The sequence below is a fragment of the Battus philenor genome, unplaced genomic scaffold (genome assembly GCF_028537555.1).
Source record: "Battus philenor isolate CCGP_79_NKW_IND1 unplaced genomic scaffold, ilBatPhil1.0.hap1 SCAF_6, whole genome shotgun sequence".
Lineage (NCBI taxonomy): Eukaryota > Metazoa > Arthropoda > Insecta > Lepidoptera > Papilionidae > Battus > Battus philenor.
This window is the reverse complement of record NW_027181726.1, coordinates 14,932,116-14,955,350: the sequence shown is the minus strand read 5'-3', so window position 1 is coordinate 14,955,350 and position 23,235 is coordinate 14,932,116. Positions and strand designations below refer to the sequence as shown.

Below are 23,235 nucleotides of genomic sequence, written 5' to 3'. Positions count from 1 at the left end.
AGTACGTTTATTCCTAAAAAATGATTTTATTCATTCTTTTATTTAATTGGTTACATACATTTTAATCAAGTTATTAATTGCAAGAAATGGCATTGTGCTGTTTTATCTGAAGTTAATATCAGACAATGCATACATCTTATTTATAATAACGTGTAAAATAATAAGGTTGTGTTTACATGGCAGGAGCGAATGCGTTTTTGGTTCCTTGTTTGGTTGTCTTACAAATTACTTGTTTTTATACTAATTTATATTAAACTAGGAATAGAAACTTGTTGTTGTGTTTTCGGAACCGTAAATAAATACCATATTACATTAAAGTTATGAATAACAAATTTGTTATAAAAAAATGTATTATTAATGATAGAAACCAAGAATTTAGCATTTAATCAGAGAATGTCAAATTTTCAAAAGTGTTTATGTAAACGTATCTTTGACAAAGCATACTCCCTCTGTGTCAAGAAAGTAAATATTTTGAAGGATACATAAAACAAATCATAAATTATGAGTATCTTAATATGCTTTATATTAAAACTAAGAAGTTTAAACACACAAAAATTGTGTTTAGTTGAAATAACAATGTTATGAAAACACAAAAGGAACGTCAAACTTATTGTCATTTGTCAATGTCAGCTGAGTTTGTTTGTAAAAGTGTAGATATAAATTTTAACTTTAAAAAAGCATTTTTTATGTAATTTATTATATTTACTGCTTTATAGATTATTAAGGACAAATAATGGCTTCTCGGTTTAGCGGAGCTTTGCAGTTAACAGACCTCGACGACTTCATAACACCGTCACAGGTTATTAAAATAACCTTGTTTTTTACGCATCATAGTTTTATGAATTAGATACATGACAAATATATATTTATAAACGTTTAAGATTTAATTAAAAAAAATGACAAGAATTTATATTATCGTATTTGCTATTTACTATTTTAAAGTAATGTTAATGAAAAAGTAATGTAAATTTTCTATTAAATGTTTCTTATTTACTTGCCTAAGTAGACGAAAGCAATAAAATTATTTCATAACAGGAATGTATAAAGCCGGTGAAGATAGAGAAGACAAAGAGTAAAACTGGCGCGAAAATAAAAATAGGCGATGACGGTTATTTCGACGTCTCCAACGGTCAAGAACAAAAACTTCAAAAAGTGGAGATTACCTTAGCTGATTGCCTTGCGTGTAGTGGTTGCATCACATCTGCGGAGAGTGTGCTGGTCACTCGGCAGAGTCAGGAGGAATTACTAAGGTAACAAATCACAATACTGAATTATTTATTTAGCTAATTTTATAATCAATTAATTAGATCAACATCATTTGTTATTTACCACTATATGCAGTTTGGTCTTTGGTATTTACAGTCCTACTGAGATTGATATAGCAAATTGCTGAAGGCACTTATCTGATTTTTTTTATGGAAATTAAGCTTGGGAGTTCTGGCCCAGATTGAAGGCTATTGAGGCTAACCATAATTATAAAGTTATTTAAATGAACTCTATGAAGAGGTAGGGTGCTCTGGTCTTGTGCTAGCTGGTTCGAACAATCAATTAATCATATTTAGAAACTATTTATAACAAATATGATAAGGATTATATATCTAATTTAAAGATTAATACATAACACACAATAAGACCCAGATTTCACTTAACAAATCATTACTATGCTGTGATCTAATCTCTCAGATATTCTAAAGTAACAATAGAATAAAAAAAAAGATTCATTGATATGCAAAACTGGCAACCGCCCCAGAGATATGGGCATACAACCTGAAGATGGCCATATGGAATGGGGACAATAAAGTGATCACATAAACTGTAATGTTAAAAACTGGATATTAATATCCAAACAATATAAAAATAAAAATCCGACGACGTCTTGCTCATTACACACCACATTCGCGCTGAAGACCTCCAAGATTTAACCAACTCTGCGCTTGGTAAAATTAGTGAGTGGGGTGAAAGTGTTAAACTGACCTTCGGCCCCGAAAAAACACAAGTTATTGCATTCACACACACAGCCAAAAAATGCTCAATAAGAATGGGCCAATACTGCCTTCCGTTTATACACGAGTTCAAACTTCTGGGAGTCATCATTGACGAGAAATTACTCTTTAATAAACATGTTCAGCACACTATCAAAAAAGCCTCGCGCATATTTAATAGACTTAGTCTTTTCTGTAGACCAACATGGGGGGCACATCCCGAGAACATCCGGACAATCTACATCAGTATCATTGAGCCAATTATGACATATGCTGCTGGTATATGGGGGCAAGCGGCTCTAAAAAAAGGGATAATAAGGCGGTTGTTAAGTATGCAACGAGGCTTTGCCATCAGGATCACACGGGCGTTCAAGACCATATCCACCACAGCCGCTCTAGCACTTGCAGAACTCACCCCACTCGACCTCAAAGTTCGGGAGGTACAGGCACTGGAACTCACAAAACTCACCGGCGCCTCTCATCTTTTACCTTCTGATACAGCTCTAGAACGCCCTACACCACCACACAAATTATTGCACCCCGCTACCAGAGTATCCATTTCTGTCCTTTCCCCCTCTAGAGGTCGTAATTACACAGCACCCTATCCCCATGCTTTGAATATTTACACTGATGGGAGCAAGCTGGAGGACTCCTCCGTAGGAGCGGCATTCGTTGCTTTCATGGAAGGCCGCCAGACTGCTTCCAAAAAATACAAACTTCACTCGTTTTGCTCGGTCTTTCAAGCTGAGCTTCTCGCCATTTCGAAAGCCTGCTCGTGGGCCTGTTCAACATACCCGAACACATACACAATTATTCACACGGACTCACAATCTTCCATCGCCGCGCTGCAGAATAGAAGCAACACCCACCCCATCGTCACACAAATTCACAATCAGATACACGCACGCGCGCCAGCTACATTACACTTTACATGGGTCAAAAGCCACACAGGCGTCGTCGGTAACGAGGAAGCCGACTTGGCAGCAAAGAGTGCTGCCGCAATGCACTCTCCACCGGCTTATGTCTACTTCCCAATGAATTTCGTGAAGAGCGCAATCCGTGCGGAACACAACCGCATTTGGCAGGCTAGATACGAGAGCTCGGCACAGGGTCGACATACCATAGGACTCCTTTCGAAACTCACCGACATAAACAAACTGCGAAAACTCATCAAGACATCCTTCTATCTGACACAACTACTAAGCGGGCACGGGTACTGCAAGCAGTACCTGCACCGTTTTAAAATAATCGATAATGAGACTTGCCCATGTGACGACTCCACAGTACAGACTTTTGATCACTTACTCAGACACTGCTCCCGATTCGCATCCAAAAGACATATCCACGTGACCTTATGTGAAAACCTTAATATATCTCCGTTCAGCTTACCGGACCTTCTCAAGAAAAAATCTACAGCAGAATCTTTTGATGAGTTGGCCCGGCACATTGTCCTAAATCTCAAGGCATTTAACGGTCTGTAGCGCTTGGGCAGCGACTTAAATAAAATAATGTAGCAACTAATATATAATTGTGTATTCCAAATTGTATTGTTAATATGTATAAATTTTAGCTGTATTTACCCATAAGTGAAAATTGTGTAAAAAAAAAAAATTGTAATAATAATATAAAACGCTGTCGTGCCTCGCAGCTGGGAGAAGAAAGATCCGTATCAAATAGCGGCAACCCTCTCCCAACTGTCTGCGTTTAGTTAAAGCGAAAGATAAATACTGTAAAAAAAAAACACCAGCGATACAAATTAGAATTAATAAAAAAAAAAAAAAATCAAGACTGCTAAATGTATTGATAAATGCTAATATTTGCAGGATATAGATTGAATAATAATAGTAGGAAATGTCTGAAGTACATAGTTTATGATGCTATCAACCGCAGTTAATTATATAATACTAAGAGTTCTTCATAAACTGTATGTTGGTTGGCAATTACTTGTTTTTTTGTAGTGTTAAGTATGTGTCTACTAGTAATAATAAATTTTATACAGGGTGCTTTCTGAGCGCAAGTATACAGATTCCAGAGGAACAACACATGATGTTAATCTTGTGGTGGTGTCAATGTCTCCACAACCTGTGCTGTCACTTGCTGTGAGATACAAGCTGCATCCCGATGAAGCTACAAAGAGATTAGCAGGTACATTGTTCTCTATTTGCTCAGGAATATGTTCTGGATTTTTCTACAAGAGTCAGAAGTAATGAGATTCATAGATGAAAGAAAGTAACAGATGTAATCCAAAAGATTGGTGAAAGTGGCCATGTGTGACTAGTAGAGTGTAAACGGAATTATATCCAAAGAGAGAGGGCTTGGAGGCTTTAGGATGTCTATGCTCAAAGTTAGTTTGTTTCTAACCATATTATCACAATCCTCCACTGAGACTGCCAGGCTGGCCTATATAGCCATAGTCTCCCAGCAGTGAACTTTGAAATTTCTGAGAAGGGAAGTTTATGATCCTATGGAGTAGGCATGTCTTTAAACATAAAAATCGTATCAAAATTAAAAAGTTAATGAGACAGGGAGGAGACCACATAACACACCGAACAGAAAGCTGGTGGGGATTTTAGGTGGGGATGAAGACGAAGACAACCTTGTTAAAGTTGTTGAATGATGTAGGATGCAGGCTCCTTCCCACTGGTCTCTATGGAAATGAATGGGGGACCTATGTCCAGCTGAGGACATTCAATGGCTGAAATGATGACAAAGATTGTATTTCATACTTCATTTTTCATATTCTTCATAGTCTTTCTCTCCTAGTATATTTGGTGAATGATCCTAGGTATTGAGATCACACTTTCTTACATTTGTACATGGCCAAAACACTTATAAATAATCTTATATATTATTTTCTTACCAGATGTTTGCTCCTGGTAGAGGAGTTGTGGTTATGGAATTGGTTCCTTAGCATTTCTCACAGCTCCTAACCATCCTTCCCTCACCAAGGCACTCCAGCAAGTCTAGGCGTGATTCTGTGAGAGCTCTCACTTAATCAATTGCTCAACCTTGGATGAATAGTCTCCATATCATTTCTGTTTTGCGTAATGTGGCCGTATTTTAAAATTAGAGACTATTGTTGCCAGTAGCATTAATTATTAAAAAATAAAACAATTAAAGATTACATACAGAAATTTCTATTTAAGAAGAGAGAGAGAGAGAGATAATTCTGCTCTCTTACACAATTCTCTCTTTTCAAATAGTCTCTTAATCTTTAAATGTTTATATTAAAAAAATGGCTTTTGTCAATATTTCTTGGAAACTCGATTGCAGGTTACTTCAAGAGTATTGGTGTAGACCTAGTGCTGGACATGACGGTGGCGCAAGACTTATGCCTGCTGGAGGCTCAACAGGAGTTTCTGCAGCGGTATCGGGAGCAGCAGACTGATCCTGCATCTAAACACCTGCCCATGCTGTCCAGTTCTTGTCCTGGTAAATATTTTCGTAATATAAATATAATGACATACAAAACCTAAATGATCAATGCACAAAGTGTGAATTATATAAGTTTGTATCCTGGGAATCAAATCTGCGACCTACAATCATCAGTCTTAGTCCTTTACTACTGGGTTATTAATAAAGATAAATACACAATAATTTGAGAAAATATTCCTTCTCTTTTTGAAAATCTGTCTAATAGTAATGTCTCATTTCCAATGACAGTGTCTGTTAATATTTGTCTCACCTTTTGTCTCTATCACTCTTTTTACAAACATAGCAAGAAAATTTTCCAGTAGAGTCTGGAAAAAGATTTAAATTTAGATAGCGTCAATCCTTTGTAAACTTGTTACAATAAATATCAGTTGCAATTCTATACTGTCATGTAAGTTGTAGCCAGAACCTGCCAAATTCTTTAAATTCACCAGTGGATATAACTTAGCAAAGATTCTTCCAAGAGTGCTAGATCACGACTTGATTTTAGGTCATTATTTATTTATGGAACTAATTTATTCACAAGCGTGTTTACAAGCCGCTTACTTAAAAACAATGAATTTATTATCCCCATCTCTACAGGCTGGGTATGTTACGCGGAGAAAACTCATGGTAATTTCATTCTACCATACATCTCGAGTACGAAGTCTCCTCAGCAAATAATGGGGGCGCTGGTGAAGCGTGAGGTGGCAAGGCGCAAGCAGGTGGCGGCTGCGTCGCTGTACCACGTGACGTTGATGCCCTGCTACGACAAAAAGCTGGAGGCGTCCAGGGAGGACTTCTACAGCGACCTGCTCTCGTGTCATGACGTCGACTGTGTCGTTACTGCCAGTCAGTATGCCGATAGTTTCTTTTTGTTATAAATTTAAAATAAAATGTAATTTATTCACAGTTTGCTACGTAGAACGTAGTACGCTTGGACAATATTGAATGGAGAACCTTTTTTAAAAATTTTACGCCTTCCTATAAAATACATAATTTTTATATTAATGCGTGAGGATTAGACATTTGTCAAGGCCATTTTCTAATTGCCCGCTTTCGCAATCAAATTGCCCCTTGTAGGGAGTGGGCCCCACGTAGGGAAACACTGATGTAGAAGGTAAGAAGATTGGAGTATGGTCACCAAGACGCCGGACTGAAACAGTTAAAGCGTGCAACACCACAGTATGGCTCCATAAAGGTTTCAGAAAAGAATATTCTGGAAAAAAATGGTAGCGGTGAGGAGACAATCTAGAAACATAGTATTATTGATTTGATCTTTAATTCTGCCATGATCTCTTATCACTAGCTTCTACCGTGTCATACTACAAAAGTGCGTATATATATTTACATATTATTTTCATAACATTATTTTCATTACAATGTGAAAGATCTCCCAAAGTATCTTTATTATTCAAATCTTTCTTTAATTTATTATTCCCTCTTACATTCTTCTCATGAAGAATTTATAATTCCTATTGATAGTCGAGTTGGAACAAATGCTGGAGAATAGCGGCAAGTCGCTGGGTGAGGTGGACAGCTCGGAACTGGACGTGGTGTGGGAAGATACTGGGGAGCAACTGCGCGGGCACGCTGGCTCGGGCTCCGGAGGCTACGCTCATCATATCTTCCTCCACGCCGCTGAAGAACTCTTCGGTCAGAGCGACCCGCCATTGATTTACAAGGAGTTAAGGTAAGATAATGTCCTCCATGTCTTTCTATCAAGGGAATGCTCTTAGAACATTTCACAATAGTTTTGTATTTTTCAGGTTCTTGTTATAAGTGACAATTGCAACTGACCAAGATACGATATGTCTCTCTCGGGCACTCTCGAATCCTAATGCTAAACTCAAGAGACTGAGTGACTAAAGGTTCTGTTTTGAAGACTCTATCTCTAAGTCACAATTTGGAAGCCTCCCAATCCGATGAAGAAGTAAATTCGCATATTATTAGACTATGAAGTTAGTATTACACTTTTTGATGCGGTCCCTTTCCACCGAACAGAAACATGTTTGAGTGTATTCAATTAAATCGATATGTAAATAATGAGGGAGGCGGAACATTCCCGTAACCGATGAATATTCAAGAAGAGTGACCGCGATTTAAAACAATCGTTGCCTCCGACACGCCCGCGACCCGCTGCCTCTTCCCCTCCCCCTCACCCCTACCACATCGCCGCGTCACCGCCCGACTATGTCGCAAACTTGCGCGTGCGCATTCCACGCGTTACATTGAAATACACTGAAAAATCATTATCATTAATTAGATGTGAGGTTTTGTTACATGCTCCCTTATTTAAATGTTCCGATATTTATATTGAATCTTTAAAAAAATACTAAATTGCTATTTTTTTAAACAAAAAGTCCGCAAATCGCTTAGAGAAGCTTGGAATTACTTTCTACTAAATGTTTTTCCTAAGACTATATGAAAGTAGTTTCGCTCACAAGCTGGACAGGCGAATTTAAAAGGTCGTTGAAAAACGCTGGTCCAATTGGGAAACCATGGGCCTACGTCCAGCCGTGGACTTCTTATGGCTGTAATAATGAAACTAATGACTCTGATCACCTTTCATTCTTTTCCAATATATCTTACCCTTTAACAAAAAAGACTGCATCTGTTTCAATTCCAATCCTAATTCTGTAGGCGTTTAATTCATAATGTAATTTGAATTATAATTCTTCATGTGAAAAGTTTACATATAAATCACTTGTCCCAAATATTCCAAAACGTTCCATTTGCGAGACATTTGAATGACTTCTTCACCGGCTTCGTAGAAACCCGGACTTCAAGGAGCTGACGCTGGAGAAGGACGGTCAGGTCGTGCTGAGGTTCGCAATCGCCAACGGCTTCCGTAACATCCAGAACTTGGTGACGAAACTCAAACGCGGCAAGTCGCCCTATCACTACGTGGAGGTGATGGCCTGCCCTTCCGGTAAGTGATTAACAAAGAGATATGAAATTTTTTATTTCATAAATTGAAAATCATGTATATAATTTTACTTTTTTCTTAATTCAAATCTCTGTTTTCGTGACTGATGACTATTGTTCAATGGCGCTAAGAAAATAGTGACCCACGCCACGCCCCTTGGCCAATGACGTCTTAGTAAATTAGAGAGACGTCTTCACATTGACCAGTAGAACTAAACCATTTAAAAAATTCATACATATTTTTTCTCAATTTTAAGAATAATTCCTTCATACTATTGATGGTCCTGTCTAATAGATTTAATATTTAGATCTATTTATTTGCAAGTGCCTTATGTATGATTTTTAAAGACACCATATAAATTCGTAATTCAAAGAGTTGGCATATAGCAGATATTTTTTTTGGCCCCCGCTATTGGGGACCTTTCGTTCCAACCCCTATTTTGTTGGAAACGGGGATTTACTTTCTTTATTAATTTGTCACTTCCTTTTTTATTATTTTCATATTATTCTTACATTCTTCACAGTCTCTATCATTCTATTCTTTCATTCCATAATTCTGTCTATTTTTCTCCTTCGCTCTAATATGTTATCATCCATCTTCAATTACTGCAGTTTAGTTTATTTATACAATTTATATATGTGATATATATAGTATAGTTTTTTTAGTTGATTTTACGTCTTATACCTATATACCATAGTTCTCATATTGCCAATATTGGTTTTTACATATTTGATAGCAAATATTGTTATTGAATGGTCCTAACGTTCTCCTTCCATTCCGAGCAGTTTCACTACCTTTGGGGGAGGGGGGGTAAGAGCCATGATGCCATGATGCCAATATGGATCCAGGCCGCTTCCACCCGGTCCATTATTATCAGATATTGGCTTAATTAGGACGATAACTAAATCAAATGTTTGGTGATGCCGAGGCGTGGGTTTGTGTGCAGGGTGCCTGAACGGCGGGGCGCAGGCTCGACCTACGCTTGGCGGCAATGCTCGAGAGCTTGTCTCGCAGCTGGAGGCGCTGTACGGCCAGCTGCCACGCTCTCAGCCCGCTCGCAGCGCCGCCGCGCGCGCCCTCTACGCGGACTGGCTCAACGGCCGGCACTCGGACGAAGCTAGCGCCCTCTTGCACACAGCCTACCACGCCGTCGAGAAGTCCGACATCGCGTTGAACATTAAATGGTGATGATCACGTGTCTCTTTACTAAACAATCGATCCTTAATGTTTATGTTCAACGGATCGTAATTTTTATTAAAAAGTGATCGATTCAAAATTAATCGATATTTAGTGATTTTATTATCTATGTTTTGACAGATTATATCTTAATCTTGCTCGCCATCTGTCACCTTCGTGAAGTCCGTCATCACTTAGTTAGTGACGCTTACGTCTATCTCTTTACTAAAAAAGTTGAAACGAAACTGACAGACAATATATTTTTTTTAAATGGCACCTAATTTCGTATTGAACAAAAGGCTCCCCCATTGAATATTAATACTTGTTTACCAATATGAGGTGATCACAAACTTTATTCCACTGTAAATATTTTTTGATATACATATAGATTTTACAACTCAGTAATGCTTATAAATATTGATGTGCACATAATATTAAAATAAGATATAGATAGTAAATTTGTTTTGATATATTATAACTATGTATATGTTCATTTAAACTGTGTCTGGAATGTAGCAAAATTTATATATTATGTATGTAGAACCGGTGTTTTTTTTATAAACAATGATTAGTAAAGAGAGCAGTGGTAACTTAGCGGTAGATGGGTTTGATTCCCGTGATTATATTATATTGCATTGCTAGTACTCACAAACAAGTTTTAAGAGGATGGGGGTAGTATAGTCCTCTGTGTACCATAATACCACACTGCGACCGCGAAACGTGGCGGTTAAGGTATATTCCCCCGTAAATATCTTTATTGTCAAATAGTATGTGTAGTGCTACCGAAACTGCTACACAACGTTTTAGTAAAGAGGGGGAAAGTGGGGGCCGAGAAAAAGGAGTTTAAATGCCGCTACATCTTCTTCCATAGATATCTTTGGAGCAGGCCTATGCATGGCAATGGTCCGCATTCGCCAACTTCAAAGCAATGTTTATTATTATTTACTATATTTTGTATATGAATCTTATGGTATTTTCGTTAAAAGAACTATTAAAATTTATTGCATGGTTACTAAATTACAATTGTTTACATTCCAGACACGTCCTTTTTTTTTAAGCTTATTTAAGATGTAAGATTAATATATTTTGTATATAACTAATCAATTTTTTTTTATTAATATAAAATTGTTGTACTTATGTTAATAATTGATAGTGAATGGTCGAGGTAAACCTTAAGTATACAGTTGGCGGAACATTAAAGGGTTTAGAACAATAACGTTTGTATATTAATGTCACTCCTTTAATAAAATTAATAATTATATATTTTGTCTCATTACCGTCAATAACAGTTTTTGAATAAACCTGAATCTATGGACTACATTTAAAATACTTTAAATTCAAACCTATATAAAATTTATCACAAGAATCGCTATTTAATGATAAAAGGAATTTCATTGCGGCAAGGTTGCTATTAAAAGTTCAAAACATTTACAATTATATGAACAAACACAGTACACACAGTACAGTACAGTAGTAAATTATAGGAAAACACTGAACTATATGCACCTGTAAACTTGTTGGTTGAACTAAAATATTTATCTATTTACATTAGTTTGAGGAAAAAAGTTTTTTTTACTAATAGTTCGTATAAACTTATAATAAAATCTTTTTGGATGTAGTGTACATTAAAAAAATAACTAAAATTTTGTATCGATGTGTTTCATTTGTTTATTATGTCAAAATTAATGAATCGAAGAAATACTACCAATAGCTACATCAAACAAATCTTTAGCCACAAAACATTAAGTGCTTGGAAGAGCGCTAGGCATCCCTTGAAGGTATGTAGCCCTGGCCTTGTATAGGTGATCACCTGCGTAAGTCAGTAGATGGACCTTTCATCTCGTCGCTGCATCCAGGCCTCGAAGACTGGCAGGATCGATCCGACAACGCGTCCTTACATAAAATTATAAGAATATTTGACAATAAAAAAAAACATTGTTCATAGACAATCACATGAATAAATTAGCTAATAAATTTACTGTTGTAAGACATTAAACTATTATGAAGGTTGAGGTGTTATTGTTATTAAAAAATAGTTTTGTGTATCTTAAAAATTGTTTATTTCAGTTGAAAAAAATGTTGTAAATATTTGACGATGTAAATTAAACTTTAAGACCACATGTTTAGTTTCATTTTCGCCTGTGCGAATGACTGGTTAATATTTAACGCTTTCTTGTTGGTAGTGAGGTGGCGTTGTGATGACTTGCGCAACGTCACACCGCTTCGGGTGTATTTTAAATAAAATTTTATGTAGATTTATATACAATACATTGGTGACTTTTATACGTAACGTTGTGCTCACGGATACGAGACGGCGACGGGTGCTATGATACCGCCACGTACTAAACGGAATTTTACCGGTTGTGTTTTTGAATAAAAACAAGTAAAAATCTAACTACAATGTTAAGCACTTCTTATGTAATATAAAAACTTGAGAACGATACTCTCTAACTACGAAGTTGTAGTCCAGCGGTAAAAAAACTGAGACTTGACATCGTAGGTCGCGGGTTCCAATCCCGTGGTACAATTTTATGTAATTCATACTTTATGCAATAATTATTTAAGACTCGCCGCCCTTGTTTATAAGTTTTCAAAGGATGGGCAGCAGCGTCACGATCGCTAACCTGCATTCCAAGCGTGGCGATTATGGTGTATTCTACTATAGATATCTTTGGGGTAGGCCTGTGACATTTCATTAATATTTAATGGAATCAGGCGTTACCTTGCGGAAGTCCATCCTAAGTAAGAAAAAGACCGATATTTAACCATTTCCGCACATGCAGTGGTAGTCGTGCAACAAAATGCACCACTATGAAGGAGTGAACCCTTTCTTAGGAAAGACAGGGACTCCATTTTTCATTTTAATATATTTTTAGTTATTTCTTTTGTTCAATTCTCCTCTTCCATGAATCACATTTTCTTCCGCTCTTTTCTCTGTCTTAAATCACAATTTCTTTTGTACTTTTTTAATTTTTTACATCCATCCATACCTCACCTCGCTCTCTTATCCACAGTATCGCAGTTAAAATTTTTCTGAAAAATTTATTTGGTCTACTTTGTATTTTAGACATATATACATACATTTTACATTTTTTTCTATAATTTATTTTTGGTTTACTGTGTTATACTATTATATTCTTTTGGATTATTTTCTGACTAGTTTTAGTTCTTACCCAACCTAGCTTTTTCCTATTCAAAAATATCACTGCAAAATCTGAGAAATGAGGGGCGGCGTTTCTCTTCGTTCATGAGGCGATGTTGCTTTCTATCTTTCTCTCTCTTTCGATTTAGAGATCTTTCCCGAGTCTTTCAAATGCAAGACCAGGTGACCAGGTGCACCTCAGTCTGGTCCATCCCCAGATCACAGAAGCACGAGGGACTTTCCTTCAGCTAGAACCGATGAAGGTACTCCGAGATAACCCGTTCCCCGTGAATATCTGGACAAGGACCGTGTCGAACTGCACTTGGCTATGCGTGTGATTGTCCTGCATGACGCTTTTTACAATTTCCGAAGGTAGATATGCGTCGTGAAGAAACGACAACAACTCGACACTTGCTATTTTCAAAAAGCCTAGAGCTTTACAATATGTATTATAAATCGTAAGCAGATGGAGGCGGTGCCTTTAATCTCAAAGAATCTCTGTCATTCAAATACATTTACACTATTTACGAAAATATCCATATTAGTTAAGAACTGTTTTGATATTAACGCCCAATTCTATAGACACTACAGTTTCATCACGAAAGACAATACAGTGTAATCTAATTGTCGGAAAACTTTTCTGGTTTTGGGTTAAATGTATGTGGTAGAGTTGAATAGAGAATCATTTTATTGTTTGTGTTATAGTCTTACACGAAATTACCACTGAAAAACCTGCTCTATCTGCTCTTATCTCAGGCGGTGGACTATCCTCTTGCTAAAAGATTTGTGTTCCAACAATAGGAACATTATAAGGAAAATTGTATGTACTAGTGTATCAAAAACATAGGTAGCAGTTTCTGACGTATTAATCGTTGAGTATAAAACAATCGGAATGTAAATGAGTCCGCGAGTGACGCCCCGTGACCAGGGCCAGTGCTTAGTGAGCCGGGCCGCCGCACTGTTTGCGTCGCGACTGTTTACAAAATACGCGGTCCTTATCGAAGGAACTGCAATGGGCGACTTCCGCCTTTGGGGCTCCATCCTATACTCACTCCTCGCCTTGAGACATGTGTTCGCCACCGGACTCGGGAAATGTCCCGTGTACCCACGATTGCCCGACTTTGATATTCAAAAGGTGAGTTTACTGGAATGTTCTTTATCGTATACCAGTAATATAAACATCATCATGTCACCCGATTCACGTCCACTGCAAGGCATAATACATATTATGATACAAAAGATGATTGCTCCGATAGTCCAATTTGACAGTAACTATTTCTATAAAATTTATTTGCTCAGCGATACATTGATTCAGCATAAATAAATTAAATTTAAAGTGTATTGTTCTAGATTGCACTTTTGTTTTTAATATTTATATTAAATTTATTCTATCTTTCTAATAATAAAACATCGCATTACACTATTTTTCTTTCAAATTCAAATTTCTTATTTACAATGGACATTTGTCATCATTACACAGATTAAATAAATAAATAATATTCTAAAAGTAAAATATGCATAGATAATTAATGAAAGTAAATTACTGGTGACATTCAACAAAAAAAATGTTAAACAATATAGGAAATAACTGTGATTTCTTCTAAACAACCCAACTGTTATATACCTACGTACATGTATTAATTAATCTGTAATTTATTTGTAAGTTAAAAGTTCCCTTATGTTTTCCATGTCACTTTGTTGATAACAAAGTCTGAATGTGTATGAATTCTTCGCAAGTCATACGCTATAACAAACTTCTGTCAATAACAAAAAACATAAATATTTTAGTACAATAGAATAATTTACATTTTAAACTTTAATTATTAGCTTTAATTACGATTATTAAATCGATATTTCTTTTGAAATAACATAATTATAATGCTTAAATTCAAATATTATGAATTTCATTTGTTTTGTGTTTACCTTATGACACTTCTGTTGGCGGACTTGTGAAAACTTTGATGTGATAACAAAAAAGGCATTCTGAGTTTTAAGCAAAAACATTCGCCGTTCAATTAGTTGTTGGTTAAATTGAATGTTAAAATTGTATTTGTTATTTTAATGAATTTATTCATTTGTTCACATTATTTTACATTTTGAATCGATTATATTGAACTGTAGTGTTGTGTGTTGTATACATTAAGAGAAGAGAGAGTATCAGTAGAGCCATTTTTGATAGAAACTAGTAATAATTTGAGCTCCTCCATCCACCTCCAGGAACATCAACTGGAAAGGAAGCAACTAAGGTTCCAAAAGCAATCTAATCCGTTAAAAAAATTACTTTTACAAACTTTCTCAACATACATCTCAATCATACTAGACAGAAACGTCATTGAAGTATCTTCTGTCATTTTTTTAATTCCATCCGACCAAATTAAGGTTCAACCTTTTCAGGCGCCCTTTTGTCGCAATGCTAAACATGTGGGTATTGTCAACAAGTAACATCCTAAGGGGAGATTCCCCCATGGGGTCTGTAGGCCTGGTCATGCCACGTCCGCCGAAGATCTAAGAGATCAGCGACCTTCCAATCCAGTGAAACAGTAAAGAAAAAATAAATCATTTATTGAACATTGGAACTTTTAACAGAACTCATATTGATTGTCAACTTATTATTTATTGTTAGAAGATAGAAAAGTGTTGTCTTTACAATTGTTACGGGTTCGAGATTGGAGGGAGATCTAGTCGTATATTAATATTTCAGAAAATATGAATTTAAAAAAAAATAAAAAGGAAAAATTCATTTATCATTGGAACTTCTAACAGAACTCTTATTGATCGACGACTTATTTCTTAATTCTCTGCTTCGCAAGGTATTATAATTGTGGAGAAGAAGCAGGAAGAAACTTCACAGCAACATAAAGTTTAACTATACAGAGACATAGATATACACACTTTCAGACATAGCCTAAATGAAATATCACTGCCAAGGATTCTTGTCATTTAAATATTCGTTTATTGAAATATAAGCCTATTCCGTCAATTTACTTTTAAAATGCGTTTTTAATTTATTTGTAGTATGTCGCGCGGACCCAGTCTTGGTTCTCCCGGGACTCGTCTGGCTTCGTTACCTTAAAGGTCTTAGGGTAGGCAGCCTGTGCGGTCTGTCGCCTCAAGCTCATGGAAGCCACAAATGCTATTTATGTAGTAAAAAGTGTCCGGTCTAAACGGAATACAATAGATAAAATCATTACTGTGCTTTATAATCTCTTAAAAATTGTTTATATGGGGGCGGGGAATAATGTCGTTTCTGAGCATGTCGATATTTGATTATCATTTGGTAGGTCATTACGTACTTGGAAGACGTTGTATACTAGATGGCAAAAGGTTGTTCATAACGAAAGTGAATATATTGTTGATTAGATATAAAAACTTGTATAAAATGTAGTCGTATGACTTAACCCTTTCCACTGTTATGTAGCATCGATAAAATTTAATTGAATTATAGTATCTTGCGATTCTAGAATATCTTTCATTCATTCGTGATTCAAACATATTAGTAACAAAAATCTTTCCTGTTTTAAAATTTTCCGCAAAAAGAAGTATTACACCATGTCGAGCATCACTCGACAGTTGAGCTTGTGGAACAAAATCAGTGTCGAGTGACACTCGACATTGGAGTGGAAAGGGTTAAGAAAGCTATACTACTTTCCGGTCCCCCTAATATATTGGTTATGCACTAGTTTCAACGTTTATTGTATTATAAGTCAAAGCCATTGTTAGCGAGTTTGTTGTTTAAATATTACTTATTTTTATAGTGTATTTATAAATTTAAATCGTAAGGGAACATCGCGGACGATTAACAAACAAAATACAATTCACCTTCACCTTGATTGCAGCTGGACTGGGTGAACTATGCATCTAATTAACATCTGTTATGTGTATTAAACTTGTGCGTGGCGGCTCAGTGGTTGGTTAGGCTTGCGATCATAGGCCGCGAATTCTATTCTCAAACGGTCCATCTCATATGCACTTATCTCAGTGATGTCCACTAGATAATATAACAATGGAAATAGTATGTAATAAAACGGAATAAGAAGAACCGTGAAATGTTACATAAAAAACTAGAAAAATAGAAAAACTATATATATAAAAAAATATTGAAGAAAAGTACATAAAAATGTCAATTATAATAATTATTGGAAATATGAATAATAAAAATCTCTAAGAGATGTGGCGAAGGATGGAAGGATGGATGGGGATGTGTAAATGAATGCTGTGAGAATGAAACAAAATATTAAGGATGAAAGAGAGAGCGTAAAAATAAAAATAGTTAATAAAAAAAATTATTGTTATTAATAGCTTTGTACCTATAATAAACCTTTCAGCTCCAGCGGCAATCGGTTGCATGAGCAATGTGCCCCGCCTGCTATCACTTATGATAAGCAATTCTTCGATCTACTTCATGATCTTGATTCTTCTGAGGATCTCCTCAACACCTTAATGCCCCTACCGACACACATATATATATATACATATTCCTTAAACCATAGAGTTCCTATAGCACCCCTCATCTGGTAGCCTAAATATGACTATGCCTCCTACACCTTGGAGTATTAATATTCAATATCCATGACGTCAGATGCTGGGCACGTGGTACGAGGTGGAGCGGTCTTTTTATCTGATGGAGATGGCCGCGAGCTGCACGCAGCTGAATGTGGAGCTCAATGAGCGAGGACACCTCCTCATCACAATCGACACCACCAACAGATGGTACGTAACTTTCTCTCCAATATACTCTAAACGAATACAATGTTGAATATTTACTAACTTCGCTTAAAAAATAATGATACATAATTGTAATTACGCATATATAAATTGGAAAGCCGTGTTCACATTGATTGATATAAGCCCTTCATAACATACGGACGCGTTGCTGCCAGCTGCCATTTGAATATTCTTATTTTATCGGCAGCTCCAGTTCCAAAGGTCGCAAAAATAATTGTGTTATTGAAAGACAAATATCGAGAATCGGTTGAAATCCAACATGAAGATGTCATATGCGCCGCGCGGCTGGAAGAACGTTCCATGACATTTTGTCGCAGGTGTATAAATAATCATTTAACTTTGAAAAATACAATCATTCCGTCATGGCGTTCCATGTGGAATTGTCATGAGGTTCACTTCTGATGGAGCTACATTACGTCATCGTCGCATCGAAAAGGGGAATTCCACAGAAATATAATTCTTTACAATAATTCTCGACTTGTGATTGGCTGACGATTCTTTCTGGTCGACCATTGTTTGTTATGGTATTAAATCGGTATAAATAAGGGCTTATTTTACACACACAAATGTGAAGAAAAACTTTGGACTTCGTGTTGTTATTACTTCCAAGGCCTACCGGTCCTAGAAATAATTCTATATATAAAACACACCTGTCTTTCATTTCATTTAGGATAGGATACCTCTATTCACGCCTAAGATTCTCTATTATTAAAGTATCTAAGCTAAGTGTATGCGATGTTTCCTGAAGGCGCTCCTTCAACAGAAAAAAAACAGTGTCTTATCAAGGAACCTTGTTAATGTCGTCTCTGTTGGGACACAGATCGCATATCAGCGTAATTCAAAAACGAAATCCAATCTGAAAACCTGATGCAAATTGATAACATATTTTTGCTGTTTTTAATCTATACGTCATTCTTTCAACCTGAAGTTCTCTGTAAGACAAGGACCAATATTTAGCCACTTCCGTACATGCAGTGGTAGTAGTGCAACAAAGTGCACCGCCCGCCAGCCCGCTGATAAATGTGCATGCGGCAAACAATTCGAATTACACAACTGCCACCGTTAAATCACTCAACACGTGTTTCACTCCTCCACGGGGCATCTTCAGGAGTTATATTACACCGATTAGTGCCGAACACAGAGTCTGTGTTATTAATCAGCGGGCTGGCAGGCGGTGCACTTTATTGCACGACTACCACTGCATGTGCGGAAGTGGCTAAACATTGGTCCTTTTCTTACTTAGGATAGACTTCTGCAAAATAACGCCTGATTCCATTAAATACTGAAGTTCTCTGCTGGACGTGGTTCTCCCAAATAGATGTATAAGCCCGCCTCCAGCGTCTTCCAACTACCTTTATTTTTTTATTTATTTCTCGTACCCCTATTTATGGTGAGACAGGGACTTTATTTGCAATTTAATTTTTCACATGATTTTTTATATTCTCTCTCTTCTTTCATATTTTACTCTCTTTTTCGGTCTATTATCTATCTTTCATGCTACATTTCTACTTTCTTACTCTTTTGCTCTTTTCATCTATCATTCTTTCCTCTTTTCTTATTACATTTTTATTTTACATTTTTAATTATTTTCTATAATACATTATATATCACATTTGAGTTTTATTTTATCACATTTCTTAACTACTACTACCTTTATAAGGTCGTCTAAGCGTGGTTCTCTTAAGACATCAGCGGCCATGATATGGCCACTGCCACTATAACTTACCAATCTGCTAGGCTATGTCAGTTACATGTTCAATGTATGTTTTAAATTGTAAATAAACTTGTGAGCACAGGACGGGGAGTGCGACGCGGACGCGTGGCGTGGGCGTGCTGAGCCACGCGGGTGCATCGACTTTCCGATACCGCGTGAACAGCCGCGTGCCTTACATGATCGGGAGACTGTTGCCGGGCGCCGGCCAGTACGTCGTGCTCGACACCGACTACGACCAGTTCGCGCTGCTGTGGTCTTGCACCAGCCTTACCGTGGCCCACTCCGGTCAGTACATCATATTTTCTTAGTTATACGTATATCAGTGTTTTTCAACGTGGAGCCTACGCCCCATAGGTGAACAATTCGAATGTTGACTCAACACGAGTTCAAACCTTTTGCTTTAATATAAAAAATACATATTTTAAATATGGAAGCATGACAGTTTCAGAACGACTACGAAGGCATGGCACATAAAAAATTGAAAAATACTATTCTTTATGTTGTGTAAGTGCTAAAATGCGTCTTCGTTCGTCAACGGCGCATCGAACGGGGGAATCCCACGCCAGAACGCTCTACAATACTACTCGCCTTGTGATTAGCTGACGGTTTTTATTGGTTGATTATTGTTTTCATAGTCTTTATAATCGGTATAAATATGGGCCAAGTTTTATCTATATACATCCACCGTCCGTTACGTAAACGGCTTCGGCCTCCCGACGCCGCCGAACAGCGATCCGAGGTAGGATCAGTATCCTTCCTTAGATCGCCGAGTGGTCCACTCTACCTTCCATACTTTCACTCCACACTCAGTACACGAACAACAACACTGACTCGCCCAGGAAAACCTCGCCTCTACTGCCTCAGCCTCCCAGTGTCTAATGCAGGTTCGGAAACCCGAATGCTTCAGTTTAGTATAGATCACGGACCCTTCCGTTCCGTGAACTCTTTACCGATGAAGCTGTAAAAGCCTGAAGGCTAACTGCAAAAACTTTACAGATACAATACAATATTATAAATATACACGCTTCTACTTTGGACTTGTTATTGTCATTACCTGCAAAATAGTAGGTTATTACTGTGTAAGAAAAGGACCAATATTTTGCCACTTCCGCACATGCAGTGGTAGTCGTGCAACAAAGTGCACCGCCTGCCAGCCCGCTGATAAATGCGTATGCGGCAAACAATGCGAATCACACAACCGCCACCGCCAAACCACTCAACACGTGTTTCACCCCTCCACGGGGCATCTTCAGGAGTTATGTTACAGCGATTTTGTTTGTTTTGCACTACATGGTTATTACTATGCTCACGTATACCTCTTAATATCTAGTGGGATTACAAGCCTTAATATATATTGATTAAAATAAATGCGTGTTGGCAGACCGCATGTGGGTGCTGGGGCGAAGGCGCGAGCTCGGCGTGCGTCTGCGAGCCCGCGTGTACGGCGCGCTGCTGGACCGCGGCCTGGACCCCGACCGCCTCATCCTCTCCAAGAACAACCACTGCATCGATTACAACACCACCTCTTTTAACTAGACTGACACGTTGCCTTTTATTTTAATCACCCCTACGTAATTTCATCACCATCAGCCGCTTATTTATTAACGTACACTATTTATTTATTTACTTTATTGGAGATAGACAGTAACAAAAGGCAGTAAGAAAGTACAAACTTAGAAGCTTAGAAATATAAAATTAGTTACAGTTGTTACCTTATAACTATCCTTATAACTACACTAGCAGTACATATAACCTAAAAAAATTGGTTAGGCATGAAGATCTGCGAGGAGTTAATGACCTCGCTAATACGAAAAGAAACCAATATTTCCTCGAACTTTGCAGAAAAATTGCACAAAAAGCAATTACTAGAAATAAAAGTCAAAAATAATAAATCAAATAAAGCAAAATGAAATGTATATAGAACAGAACGTATAAAATAAAATAAATAAAGGTAAAACTTAGGAATGAGGCGAGGAATGAATGATATCGAATGAAAGAGAACGGCAGAAGAAATGTGAAAAGAAAGATAGAGATAATAAGAAGAATGCAAGAATAGCGCGCAAATACAAAGTACTGTAAAAAAATTATTAATGTAAATAAAACGACACACACAGCGAGGGCCATAAAAAACCCTGATTTAATGCCATGTAAATAATGGTTCTTGTCGCCGCTTTACATATTACACTGTATAATACACAACACTAAAACTCTACTGTCATAAATAGTGTAATCTACAATCAATCTGCTTCGCATTTCAACTTAAAAAAGTAAAATAACATAGGGACAATACATTGTCAGGGTGCCAAAAGAGTTTTAATACATTTAATTGCACTAACCACGCGTCCGAAAAAATCGCGTATTTCGCGACAGTTGTTATGTGTTCCTTTATAAGTTACACAATAAAAAAATACTATATACAACATCGTAGAAAGAAAGATCAGACCGCATCAAATATAAAAAAAACTAAAGAGAAATTAATCGCAATTAAGAGGAAACATCTGACTTACGACTTTAGACACCTAAAGTGCTCGCGATTTAAAAGTTTCTTCCCCTGCGCGCAATCTTATAAAAGGCTGTATGCTTAAAAAAACTCATCTCTCAATCTCATACAGAGATAGTGCTCTACGAAGCCGAAATTAGCCGCCTGTCTCTTTCCAAAGGTCGATATGCAATATTTATCGCTGGGTATTGTACGTATGTACAACATTGATTCAAAAACTATACCAGTCTATTTTTTTAAGTATTTTTTGCATATCAATATATTTTGAAGACTTATTCCAATCTGTTTAGTTAATTATGATAAATACGGACGCATATGTATTAATAAGGTGATAATTGAATAAATAAAAAACATAATCGAGCACACTTTGTATTTTTTGAAAAAATAGTGTCGTCTATTTACAACAAAAAAAATATACACCGACAGGTTTAGTAAACGATACAGAGAAATATATTAGTTCGAAAATACAATAAAGTCAGATTTAAATCTATACACACAAGTCTTACACTTTAAATTTTTATACATTGAATCGTTTTATACAGTGATACAAGTTAACTAGACGTTTTTAAACATTGTTTATGGTACAACTTTCTAATATACCATAGATTATAATAATATAGTTTTTATCTGGGATATGCATGTTCTTAGTGGTCCAAGTGGAACCCAGAAGGTCTACGGGAGACTCGAAGAACAACAAAACGTCACCAAAAAATGAGGTTAAAAAATTCGTAAGAGGAGCTCCATCTAAATTCATCTGCTTTCAATAATCAAGAACTAATATGATAGCTTGACTTCAACTTTCAATGTTTGTATAAACTTGCACAATATATATACTATATGTATCAAGATTAATTAAAAAAATAAAAACTTTCATACAATATCCGGCGATAAATATTGCACATCGACCTTTGGAAAGAGACAACACTACTTATGTGACGTTTTGTAGTCGTGCGACAGAGATAATGCTCTACGAAGTCGAAATTAGCCGATTGCCTCTTTCCAAAGATCGATAAGCAATATTTATCGTATACCAATATACCAGAGTTATGACTGCAAAAAAATTCATTTGTAATAAATGGAATCAGATTGTTTAATAAAATTTATAATAAAAATTGACTACCATTTATAAAATTAAAACGCATATTAAAAGTAAATTGAGAGAAAAAGCTCATTTAATGAACGTATATTTAAATGACAAGAATCCTTGTCAATGATTTTGCCAAGTTTGTTTTCAGATTAGCTATATCTGATAGTGTATATGCACAAATCTGTATTGTTAAACTTTAAAAAAAAAATTGTTGTGAAATTTCTTCCTGCTTTTTCTCCACAACAAGTTTAATGTTCCAATATTACATAAATAAATTTTATCTTTAATTAATTACGCAGTCTGTACATTTTTGGCCGTGTTTTAGAAATACGGGAGTAATGTATCTACACGGATCCACCGGAACCAGCTAAATATTGAAAGAGATCTATGAGAAAAAGGTACAGGAATCTCTGACATAGATTCAAATGTAATATCAATATATATTTGAATATCATACAACGATCTCCAATTATTGATTACAAAGCTTACCAATGCCATCTATCATCAGAACTGTAAACTTTATCCAAAGTTATTGCACCCATAAGTTATATTCATTATGCGTAATGCCT

At 36.4% G+C, this 23,235-nt stretch overlaps 2 protein-coding genes across 2 annotated transcripts; both read left to right on the top strand.

The window, feature by feature from the left end:
• Positions 1 to 637: 637 nt before the first annotated feature.
• Positions 638 to 11,051, top strand: LOC137930524 (probable cytosolic Fe-S cluster assembly factor GL21135). Its single transcript, XM_068773801.1, has 8 exons — positions 638 to 799; positions 1,036 to 1,250; positions 3,982 to 4,127; positions 5,256 to 5,414; positions 5,997 to 6,245; positions 6,879 to 7,086; positions 8,168 to 8,325; positions 9,269 to 11,051. The coding sequence occupies exons 1-8, from the start codon at positions 734 to 736 to the stop codon at positions 9,508 to 9,510; spliced, it is 1,443 nt and encodes a 480-aa protein (XP_068629902.1). The 5' UTR covers positions 638 to 733; the 3' UTR covers positions 9,511 to 11,051.
• Positions 11,052 to 13,590: 2,539 nt separating this feature from the next.
• Positions 13,591 to 20,615, top strand: LOC137930578 (apolipoprotein D-like). Its single transcript, XM_068773870.1, has 4 exons — positions 13,591 to 13,775; positions 17,220 to 17,350; positions 19,162 to 19,364; positions 20,461 to 20,615. The coding sequence occupies exons 1-4, from the start codon at positions 13,653 to 13,655 to the stop codon at positions 20,613 to 20,615; spliced, it is 612 nt and encodes a 203-aa protein (XP_068629971.1). The 5' UTR covers positions 13,591 to 13,652.
• Positions 20,616 to 23,235: the final 2,620 nt, after the last annotated feature.